General features: G+C 40.0%; 1 protein-coding gene across 1 annotated transcript in view; it reads right to left on the bottom strand.

The window, feature by feature from the left end:
- LOC122105758 overlaps nucleotides 1-12,025 on the bottom strand; it is a 175,663-nt gene that overhangs the window by 50,815 nt on the left and 112,823 nt on the right. Inside the window, exons 89-96 of the mRNA XM_042677043.1 lie at nucleotides 11,739-11,795; nucleotides 10,279-10,403; nucleotides 8,149-8,237; nucleotides 4,973-5,022; nucleotides 4,411-4,578; nucleotides 3,164-3,316; nucleotides 2,644-2,844; nucleotides 540-694 (exon numbers count right to left, since the gene is read on the bottom strand). Coding sequence (XP_042532977.1) covers nucleotides 540-694; nucleotides 2,644-2,844; nucleotides 3,164-3,316; nucleotides 4,411-4,578; nucleotides 4,973-5,022; nucleotides 8,149-8,237; nucleotides 10,279-10,403; nucleotides 11,739-11,795 — 998 coding nt within the window. The remainder of the gene's footprint in view (nucleotides 1-539; nucleotides 695-2,643; nucleotides 2,845-3,163; nucleotides 3,317-4,410; nucleotides 4,579-4,972; nucleotides 5,023-8,148; nucleotides 8,238-10,278; nucleotides 10,404-11,738; nucleotides 11,796-12,025) is intronic.

The raw sequence follows: 12,025 nt of genomic DNA, 5'->3' as shown, positions 1-12,025 counted from the left end.
TGAAGACAAAATCAAGAGTTAGGCTGGAGGTTCAATTCTCAGATATTCTTTTTCCATCACAGTGTTAAAACAGTTCCCCAAAGACACACCCACATGCACACACACACACACACACACACACACACACACACACACATACACACACACACACACACACACACACACACACAGAAACTCTTACTCTACTCTTTCCCCTAATAATACATATCACCTTAACATCTTTGCTTCTTTAATATAATTTAAACTACCTTTTTCATGAGGAGAGACATCTCTTCTGAGTATAACCACAGTACCCTAAATAGCACCCAATCAACAGAAGGCATCCATAAATATTTGTTGAAGGAATTCCTAGTTACCAGAAACTGCCTCAGTAGGTTCTAAATACAAAGATTGCCCAAAAACACACCTAAAGGACATAGCTTAGCAGTGGGTCTGGAAGGCACAGGAGTAATCTCTCAGACAGAGCATATGCAACCACTGAGGCCCTGGTAGAGATGTCCATGTAACCTTCAGTCCCCAATCCAACCAGGGCCACTTACATGACAGTGCCTGTACTCTTGCGGCGAATTTCAATCCCAAATGGATTTTCCTTAATGAGAACCTCATAGAGTCGGGCCTCAGAAGAGCTGGATGGAGTGCTGGGAATGTTCAGAGGGACTGGGACTTCATAACGGCTGTTGCTGGGATCATAAATCTAAGTCAGAGGAAAGTGATTTTAGCAGATCATGCAGAGAGGGTACATACATTCTGCTGTTGTGTCAGACATAGGGAAATCATACGTAATAATATTGTATCATCTAACTCAAAATAGCCATGAAATATGAATTACAATATTTTTAATCACAAGAAAGCATAGCTATTTGAGCTGATGGGAAAATTGAACAACAAGTTGTCCAATTCACAATATCTAAGTGTGCTAAAACAATGCAATACAAACCAAAAAGAAGCATGAGTGTTATCTGTGAAATCAAAATTTTAGGCAAAATTAGATCTTTAAATGTATATCATAGCAGAGCTTTGTCAGCATTGGAGCAAACAGAGACGTTATATCTTTCCTTAAGCTCTTAAAGAACAACTTTAAATCCAAAACTTTGAATTGAACCTGTCAGATCTCATATGTGAAGAGCCTTATTACAATAATACAGGTACTTTGACTTTGGTACTTGCATGAAAGGCATTCAAAAGCCAGTAGGGCAGTTATCAATGTATTCCTTATTATTCCATATGTGTGCATATGAGTGTCTGTGAAGCTTTTACAGAATTGGAAAAAAATCATAAACATGAAGGTTTTATAATTAAGTTCATCATAGTTGTCTATGCTGAAAAAGAACATATAAATGTATTCCCTATATCCCTTTCTGGTGCTGGATTAGGTGCTACTGGTGTAAACATAGTAGACCAAGGTTATTCATTCCCTCCAGAGAATGAAATATGTTTACATCCCTTCAGTAAGGTGGATTAATGGTCAACTACAAAGAAGTACTGTAAGATTATAGGAAAGGTGATATCAGCCACTATATCTGAGAGAAAATTAATTGCAAGGGAGAAATAGAATCTTAGCATAAAGAGCTATGTAGTCATTAACAAAGCACAGATATCAAGTCATTCTAGCAATGCATTTATCAATGCAATGATGTACAGTGCTTAAGAGGGTTGAGAAAGGTACAAATGTAAGTATGCATGCATGTATGCCTGTATGTATATATGTATGTATGTATGTATGTATATAGTTGTGTGGTTAACTGGTGAGTACACAGGACTTAAGGCTGGAAATCTAAGTAACTTAATTCATTCCATGTATTAGGTATATCCTACCTGCTAAGTTGAGGACACCAAATAAAAGCATAGCATTGAAAGATGGAAAAGAACTCAGCATCCTCCTAGATGTAATTGTTAAGAATCTTTTAGGCAACTTTATACTGTTATACTCTTTCATTTATTCTCCCAGCAAACATTGCAGGGTGAACTGTCTACTGACATGGTGTTAAGTGAGAAACACAAGAAGTGGACAAATCCCTTGTTCTGGAGAATAACAGAGAAACTGTCACAACAAAGCTAGCTCAGTCCTGGTGCTAAGGGTAATGACACCATGGGAGGGTAAACAGCACTGCGCTTGAGTGGAATGTCAAGGAAAACTCCAATCCAGACCCTGTTTACCCAACTGATAAGTTCCATGAATTCCCATCGCATACTATCCAGTTCCTCCACTTAGTTGATGTCACCACCATTCACACAGATGAGAAACAGAGACAAACAGCCTTCGCATTTAATTTTCCTTCTTATCCTATGTGATTAGTCTCCAGATCTTCTCAGTCCAAAACAAGTCCATTCTTCTGCACCTCCTTTCCTATACCTACATGACCTCTATCCTTCACTCTATCAACCTACCCAGTAGCCTACCTCCTTCTCTCCCCACTTCTTTGATATCTGATTTCATAAGAGTATCCTATTCTTAATTCACATTAGGAAATGGGAGCTGCTCTTCCAAGGGCTTCTCATTGCTCTTCACATTAACAGAATGGCTGGCTCTTTTGTAGCATGGAACTTTACAGAGTTAGCTTGTATTAGGATGACAAATCACTGACTACATAGAGACGGGAAAGGAAGACCGTTGGGTGTTCTCTCACATGTAACTATACTTACCTTGAACTGCAGCATTTCATTCTTGTGGTAGGTCACGAGCAGGCGCAGGGGGCTCACAGGTGTGGAGGGGAAGGCAGTGACATAAGGAGAAGACTTCAAGGAGATGTCAGCTGTGGCCCCATGGGAGTTATACTGCACATTGCTGACTGAATACAGATCGTTCACAAAGTAGCAGTGTGGGACCCCAGGGATACTGGATGCCTGAGAAGGAAAGTCAAGAGTGTGCATCAGCATGTGGGCCTAGAGGTATCAAGTAGCAAGCGCTAGGAAAGGCCTTCCCATCATTCCTGGACCTTGTTTCCATTAGATAGTGCCCAGAATTTAAAGTTCTATATTAAGGAAATGTTTATTTAAAATGTCCCACTCTTTTTTCTTCCTGTCTTCACATCTGGATGAGGTGTCTTGGGGAGTCCTTTCTTCACATGGATTCTAAGTGGATACTGAGGTACTGGTATTTGCTCATGCGTTACAGGTGAGGTGCAGAGCTGTCAGGGAAAGTTCATGTTGTCAGTGCAGTTACCTCCCAGACGCAGCCGCGGGCCATGCAGCTGGCCTCAGTAGCTCCATGCTCATCGGGATAACAGTCTATCTTCTCCTGGTCCTTTATGCCGATGTCCCACTGTACTGTGTATGCTTCTCCCAGGACCAGACGGATGCCTGTGATCACAGCGACCTGTGCAAATGGAGAAGCCACAGGGAAATATGTACATGGGACACAGGCCTTCCAGGATGTGAGTCCTTACAATGAGACCAGACACTCAACAATGTGCAGGAAATATTCTAAAACATTCAGGCAGAGTGGTCAGTCAATACAGGGCGACTATTCAGTATGGGGTAGCAACAGGGTAATATCAGTACTCCACACATTGTACATTACATTGTGCACGTAGAAAGTCCAAATAAACTTTTTAATTGTCCCTTTGTCTACCTTCCTGACTTTTCTCCTGGTTCTTTATATTTTTCAGATTGACTCTGTTCTTTTTCCCTACATGTTTCTACTACTCTTGTCCCTTTCTCCACCAATCAGTGTTCCCCAATCATCTGAAATGGTAGAAAGACAGCCAGAAGAATTATATAGTCTTGTTCCAATTGCCTTCCTATTTCTCTTTTTTATAGTGTATTTAAACAAGTTATATGAATAATTCAGATTTCAGATTCATAAACTGCAAAAACGTTGAATTTGAAAAAAAATCTTTATATTTCCTGCAATTTCTAACATCTGTCTCATTACTCAGTCTCCCACTATTGTATAAAATGGGAAAACATTTTTAATTAAATCCACATATTTGTTTAAATAGCTTCGATATTTTTTACCTTCTATCTTTTTCTCTCTTTATTGAGGTGATAGGAAATGAATTCAGGGCCTTGTGCTTGTGCTATATAAACATGTGGTCTATGCCAAAGGTACTTTGATGTCACAAGCAGCAGAATTTCCTTTTTTCCCCTTGTTTTTCTTTTTTTCATTGTGAAAATACCGTGCAGAGGGGTTACACTTACATGGGCCAAGTAATGAGTACATTACTTATCAAGCATTGTTGAATTTCCTTTCTGTTTTTCCTTTTAATTGTTCTTCAAATATGGCCTCATGAATTTTGCCCTACATGCTCTCCACTCTCCATGCCTCTTCCTTCACCACCCCACTAGGTGGCATCACAGATACATGCCACCACTATTACACTCTATGACTCTTCTTTAAACAGCACTCTCCAGAGGACACAGGATGCCTGGGAGAATTCTTGAAACTCTACCCAACCACATGAGTCTTACCCTCAGGTTAGGATCATAAGTGGCTTTAGGAGACATTGGAGCAAGGACACCATTCTGTTTCACTGTGATGTTGCTCAGTGCCTGAGTCCCAAAGATTTTAATCTGCTGGAATGCTAAGTTATTGGGGTCTTTGTAGGTTGCTTTGGAAATAGTCACATCCAGGTGGGTCTGCAAAACAGTGAAGCATAATTAGGCATGAAATTGGATCTCCAGTATTCATATTCTCTTGTCTCTCTAACACTTCACCAGAGACCACATACTCCTCAGGCTCTGATGCTCCTGAACTCTCTACCAATGTGTGCACAGTGACAGGGAACTTATTTTAATAAACCTCTAAGGAAAATAAATTAAAAATAGCAAACAGAACTGAATCACACATCATCTGTTTTTATTTGTCCATATTATTGCCTCCTTTGGGTAACAGAGATAAGAAAATTATTGAAAATTAAATCATAAATGGAAATATACTTACCTATAGTCATTTATGCAAATGAAATTAGAAACATAATTACAGGAAGTGCTAAATCCTAACACCCAAGGTTCCTGAAAATGGGCTACTCACCTGGCTGGCCGTAAACTCACATGAAATGTAAACATCATTGGTCACAGTATCTGAAAATAATAAAAAGACAAGTCAGACTGGCCTGCCAACATAGGAAGCTGAGTTTCACCTGCCTTTCCTTAGAGCTACTTGATGTTACAAGTAGCAGAATATCCTTCCTTTTAAATGATTGAGAATTATTCGATTGGATCTTTCTACATCCACTTCTTTGTTCCCTCATCTGCCAGTTGGCACTAACATGTGCTGTTATTTGAAAAATGCTCCAAAGATCAGGAGATTGGAGATTTATAGGGTGTGTTGTTGCATTGGATACACACAGATTATTTCAGTATTTCAGGAAAGTTCTGCACCGTTTTCTACAGTGGCTGTGCCAATTTACCACCTACCACAGCATCTGAATGTAGTTCCCTTCACTCCAGACCCTCTCCCTCCTTTGCTGCCTCCTGCCTGTCGATACCAACCATCCTAATGGATGTGATGTGACATGCTATTGTAATTTTTTAAATTTGCATAATTCTGCTGATTTGTGGTGTCCCAGACATTTTCATATACCCAATAGAAAGTTTTATTTTGTCTTTGGAAAAAGCATATTTACACCTTTTGCCTAATTTTAAACCAGATTATATAGTCACACAATATAGAGTTGCAAAAGCTCTTTATAAATTTTTAATAAGTCTCCTATTAGGTATGTAATTTATACATATTTTATCCCATGCTATGGTTAACACAATACTTCACTGAATATATTATGATGTGCAGAAAATTTCTAATTTGACAAGTGCTAGTTTATGAATTTTTACATTTGTTAATTCGTTTGTTTTTATTTGTTGGTTTTTGGTCAGTCCTAGGGCCTAAACTCTGGACCTGGGCATTGTCCTTCAGCTCTTCAGTTCAAGGCTAGCACTCTAAAACTTGGGCCACAGTACCACTTCTGGCTTTTTTGCTTAATGTGGTGCTGAGGAATTGAACCAAGGGCCTCATGCATGCAAGGCAAACACTCTACCACTGAGCCACCTTCCAAGCCCCATTGTTAACTACTTTTTGTGTCAAATCCAAGATAAAAAATTACAAGCAGGGCCAACGTCAAAGAACTGTTGCTCTACATATTCTTCTAGGAGGTTTGTTATCAGCCCTTACTCCAACATCTGTAGTATTTCTTATAAGAATATAAAGATAGAGAATCCGAAGTATCAATGGATAAGGAATGTGCCGCACAAGTACTCGATGGAATATTTTGTCCATAATAAAGGTAGAAATCCTAGCCAGGCACAAATGTCTCACTCCTGTAATCCTAGCTACTCAGGAGGCTGCGATCTGAATATTGAACTTCACAGCCAATTGAAACAGGAAAGTGCATAAGACTCTTAGCTCCAATTAACCAGAAAAAGCCAAAAGTGGAGCTGTGGCTCAAGTGGCAGAGCACTAACCCAGAAGCTCCTCAGTTGTTGAATGGATCAGGAAAATATGGTATGTATAAACACTAGAAATCTATGTTTACATCAGAAAGAATGACATTACCCCATTGATAAAGAACCTGAAAGACTTGGAAAAAGTTATACTAAGCTGAGAAAGCCAGATCCAAAGAAATATAGGCTGCATGGTTGCCCTAATTTGTAATAATTAGAATGAGCTCATAAATCTACAAGTAAACCAAATGGATAGCAAAAGACAAATAATTACACATGGATAGGATTAATTGAACAGTAGTCACATAAAGAGAACAAAGGAGGATATTGTTAGCAGAGGGTCAATTGCTCTGTGCATATGACCTTATAAAATGATGATTGTGGAAATGAACTCCAAGAAGTAGAAACAAGAGGTATTTAAAATTGGACCATTGTCAGTTCTTTCTTTTCATTTTGCTTTGGTTTATTTCCTATTGTTTCTGTTTTTATTTCTGTGCCTTTGTCTTATATATCAATTTACCTGATTTGGAGGCAAACAGGAAGCACAGAAAAGGTGGGGAAAAGGGAGAACCAATTCAGGAATGATACTCACTAGACACTATGTTGGAAATGAACTGGACAACTTGAGGGAAGGAAGGTGGAGAGGAAAAACATTGAAAGAAAATGAGGTACGGGGTGGTTAAAAAAGAAATGTACTCAATACTGACTTATGTACAGTTAAAAAAGAAATGTACTCAGTACTGACTTCTGTAACTGTGACCCCTCCATACATCACCTTTACAATAACATTTTCAAAGAAAGGCAAAGGACAGCTCCCATACCTGAGTTGAAGACCTAGTACAAGTGCACACACACACACACACACACACACACACACACACACACACACACACACACACACACACACACACACACACCGGGCATGCACCTGAGTTGGAAAACCCTTAGATTATTTACACATCGATAAAACTCGAACATGTTCTACAAGGGAAATAAGAGAGACATTGAAATATGTACCTTATGATCTCGTTTATAACACAACCTAAAATAATTCAACTTACATAGTTAAGAGGATAGAACAATAGTGGCCTGGGGCAAAAGGGGTTGGGAGACATAGAGAGATGTTAATAAGTGTATATGTTAACTACTTTGATGATGAGAAATCATAATACAATGTATGTGTATAGGTTGTTCCCCTTGACTATCTTCAATTTATGTCAATTAAAAATTTTAAAATAAAATAATAAGCTTTTAAGAAATTCCCATCTTGAAATAAGTATCATTATAGAAAGAATACCAAGGAGAATCTACCATTTCCCTTCTCCCATCAGTATGTACTTGAAATACTTTCAAGACTATGTCCTGTGGGATTCGACTGCCAACCAAGGTAGAGCCACAGGAACTGTTACTGTGACAGGGCAAGAACATGGGCAGAGCCATGGCCAGATGCACACCAGGAGGAATGTGCATCCTCACTGCTCACTGAAATGGGGATGCTTCCGATGCCATCATATGCTGCCCATTTGCTCCTAGCTTTCCTGGGGAAGATATTTACGGGACAGTGAATGGAGTGCCTATGAGAGATCCCAGTTGGCGCAGAATTCTAAGTTCATCTATTACTTCTTCAACACTACAACTAGAGACCAAACTCTTCCATCAAGAATTGACCACTGCATCTGCAGAGATTTCTCTAATGGCTGATTAGCCAGCAGGAAGGAAGGGCCAAAGATGCAGGTTTGAAATAGGCAAGGTGCCCATAACAACACTCACCCTTTGACTGCCCATCATCCCAGAAAAGTTCACCTCTGGCTTCATTGTTCTCATCCAGGGCAATGATAAGACCAAGAGGGTTCTGGCGGCTGCAGGAGACAAGATTCACGTGAGAGACACAAAGATGGCAGCAAAAAACACTGCCTTAGGTTTCCTTCAAATTTCATTTGGGAAAAGATAGCACCAGCAGATGGTACCGCTTTACTTTAGGGACAAAGACCAGTGTCTCTTACTGAATAATGTCACAGGACAGAAAACAATCTAATATGTGACAATGAGCATCCACACAGGCAGCAAGAACATGAGCATCAAATCACGACAGTAAAAATCAATATCAAAATATTAACACCCCCCCCCAAAGAAAGAATCACCACAGTAGTTACAGTAAAAGCTATGGCTACAAACATACACATGTTTAAATGTCAAAAGTCATTTAAATATTTATGAAATCACTATCAGATGATACAAAATTATTAATATAGATAAATGGCCATGAGCCCCTGATGAGAAACAGATAAAGGGCAAATGTGCCTGTCCCATGATGTTCCATATGACTCTGTGGGTCACAGATTCCTACCACTGATCTAGGACATGGACTACGAGAGCATATGGAAATCCTAAGCAATAATGGCCCAGCCAGCTTCTTTTAGGGATGACGACCACAGAAGTAGCAACTGATCCCAGGAACAAATTCACTTAGACTGCAACACATTTATACAAATCTATATCATAGTAATTTCCTTTATGTGATTGCCTATTTGGTTTTGATGGGAAGACAGCACATCCTAATAACTGACATTATAATTGGGAATAGAAAGTATAAGACACGACTCAAACAGGTCATCACTAAAGGAAGAAGACCCACATTTAAGTCCTTAACATCATATTGGAAACAAAATTTCATTGATTATTCCAGATAATAAGATAAGATGAAGGAAAGTCACACAAAAATGTCACTACAGATTTATGTTTCCCAAAGGATCACAGGTGACATTTGCAAGCATAGCGTCTAACAACTATAACTGAAATATTTACAAAATTAAGAAGAGAAATTGAAGTATCGAGAAAATGAATGAATATAATTTAAATAACCAGAACAAAGAAACGGCAGCATTCCCGCTACATGAAGAGTGGAGACTTTTTTAGAGGGAATTGGAGTGTAACTTGGATCACTGAAAATGCACCAGGGTTCACTCCTTTACAAAAAATAAAATGAACAAAAATCAAAATGAATGAAATCCAACTGGATTGAGCCATGCCTGGTCTGGGTGCACACCTGAAAGCACAGGTCAGCTGACTATAGAGGCAGCAGCACAGCCGCGGGTAGGCCAGTACTATTCACATATCCAGCTACAGACGCTGCCTAAGTCATCAGCAGCAGATGACTGGAGAGAGGAAAGACTTCATGCATACAATAGAGTTCTATTTGCAAAGATCTTTAGTTCCTCACTTTTCATCAGACGCTCTGAAGTCAAGTAACTGAGGGTCTACATTATAAGGAATGGTATCAGTCAGACATGGAACCTAGATATGTTCATCTTCCTATAGCCATAGAACAGTAAGTCACTAAGCCTTGCAGAGCCTTTATTTGCTCATCTTTGACATGGAGACATTACAGATTCTGAAGCAAATGTTTTTTGTTGTTATGAAAGAAAAAAGTCTCCAGATAAAATGGCCATTACTGGCAAAATTCAGACACAGAACAAGCATTCATTTGATCTCAGTAATTGCTAATTATTATATAGGCCTAGGTCAGTCATTTCTCATCTTTTATAAGAGGATTATCAATGCAAGATGAAAACCACCATATAGCATAAACAATGGTTTGATTGTATGTTTTGGGAACAACTATGATTCAGATAGACTTCTGAAGCACCCTGATCATGAGCGCCTGTCTGTTGAATTTTGATTCAAATGACACTTCTTAGATCAATCATTAAATTCACATCTAAAATACATGGCAATTGTTCAGATACAAAGATGAAAGAAGACTAAAACAAAACAAACAAATGATCCTGTGTTCAATAATATGGCTTTGGGCCTTGAGAGCAGAGTCGATTGAATTGAGGTCTCTCCCTGAAAATAAGTGAGCAACCAGCATGCAAAGTAGAGCGCGGTAACTCCACTCACCTGAGGTGGGTGTTCAGTGCAGGCTCCTGCCAGGGCAGGATGTGGCCCCCACGCACATGAAGATTGATGTGGTCCAGAGGTGCTGGCAGGACCTTCCACTCTCTGCTTGCATTGATTTGTGCACCCTGTGTGCCGGAGGAGGAAGGGATGGTGAGTGAGAGGTGACAGACCTAACCTGAGCAGCGCAGGTACCTGACATCTCAGCTGCTCTCTGACCTTGCTGCCTGTCCCTCATGTCCAGCACACACCTGGGACTACAACCTTGCATTTTTAGGCCTCTGGGTGCAAAACAGCATTTGGCTTGTAAGTGTCCTGTGAAATACCTGGGAGGGACACTGAAGAAACTTTCTCTGGCCTAGGAGCCTTGAGGCTAGCTGTGAAACCTTAGCATGCCTCCCTAAGGAGACCCACAATGAGAAGGAGGGCTGTGGGGAGGACACCCACAGCAGAGAACAGAAGCAAATGTTCTTCCTTCGTCTCTCCCAACGCACTGCAAATCAGCTTAGATGAGCGTCATGAGCACAGTCTGTCATCCTTGTCTTCCTGCTGTATTTCCTATTTGCTGATCTTGTCTCCTCCAAAGGCAGTATAGGGCTCTGCTTATATAGTCCTTTGGGTTATTTCTGAAAACTGTTCCACCTGTTCCTCGAGAGACCATCCTGAGTGGATTCCTAGGACCCTGTTCCCCCAGAGTGTCTTCAGGGCTCCCACTGCTTCAAGCACACAACGGAGAGCTCATGCGGATTTCTCATTTCAAATGCTCATGCTATGTTCAGGTGTGTGAATCCAAGCTTTATATGCTGCCTTATGCTCTTCAACATAGAACATCTTAACATAGAAAGTCTTTGGGCAGCAATGCTACAATGGTTTATATTTTAGTCAATGACAGGCCTCCATATTTAACCACTTAGGACAGTCAAGCACTTATAATTTTTGATGGTTTTGTCAGGCCCTTGGCTCATGCCTCTAATCCTAGCTATTCAGGATGCTGTGTGGCAAAGATCACTGTTCAATGGAAGTCTACACAAAATAAGTCTGTGACACTCCATCTCTAAAGACCAGTATAATGTACAACTGCAAAATGGCTCAATAGGAAAGCACCACCTAAGCCACTGATATGAGTAATGACAGAACAGAGTCCAACTGCAATACTGTACAAAACATTCTAGTTTCTACCACAACTTACTAAGATCTGGATTATCTGTGTTAACATTTTTACATACTGACAACACATGGAGAAAATAAATACACACACACACACACACATACTCACTTAGAAGTCAGGCACATGGTAAGATTCTTTAGATTTCACTTGAAGGCATTTCTTTATTAAGATGAGAAAAATTAAGATACTCTATGGAAAGGATTTGTCCAAAACGTAATGAGAGCATTTCGGATTTGAGATCCAGACCTTATAATAGACTATTTCTCCAGGATTTATAAAATTTACCAAAGCTTACCGTGTAGAAATCATACCAGTGGGCATTAGGGAAATAAGCTGTCACATTTCTGGCATTCTGAAATGAAACACAAATATAAGCTGGGCTAGGGCGATGTTGCCAAGGACAGATCAAGCAATCTGCATACAGAAGGGCCTCCAGAGCAGTGAAGGAGGTGGACCCAGGGCCGCAGGTCTCCTGAGATCAGGAAGGTTGGGGAAGCCTCCTTCCCTTCCCCCATGTCAAACATGCAATCAGCTGCCCAACACAAGATGGTTTAATAAAGCCCTTTGGATTACAGGGTGTAG

The sequence above is a fragment of the Dipodomys spectabilis genome, unplaced genomic scaffold, assembly GCF_019054845.1.
Source record: "Dipodomys spectabilis isolate Male_0828 unplaced genomic scaffold, ASM1905484v1 ptg000034l, whole genome shotgun sequence".
NCBI classification, from domain to species: domain Eukaryota; kingdom Metazoa; phylum Chordata; class Mammalia; order Rodentia; family Heteromyidae; genus Dipodomys; species Dipodomys spectabilis.
This window is presented reverse-complemented; position numbering and strand designations above follow the sequence as displayed.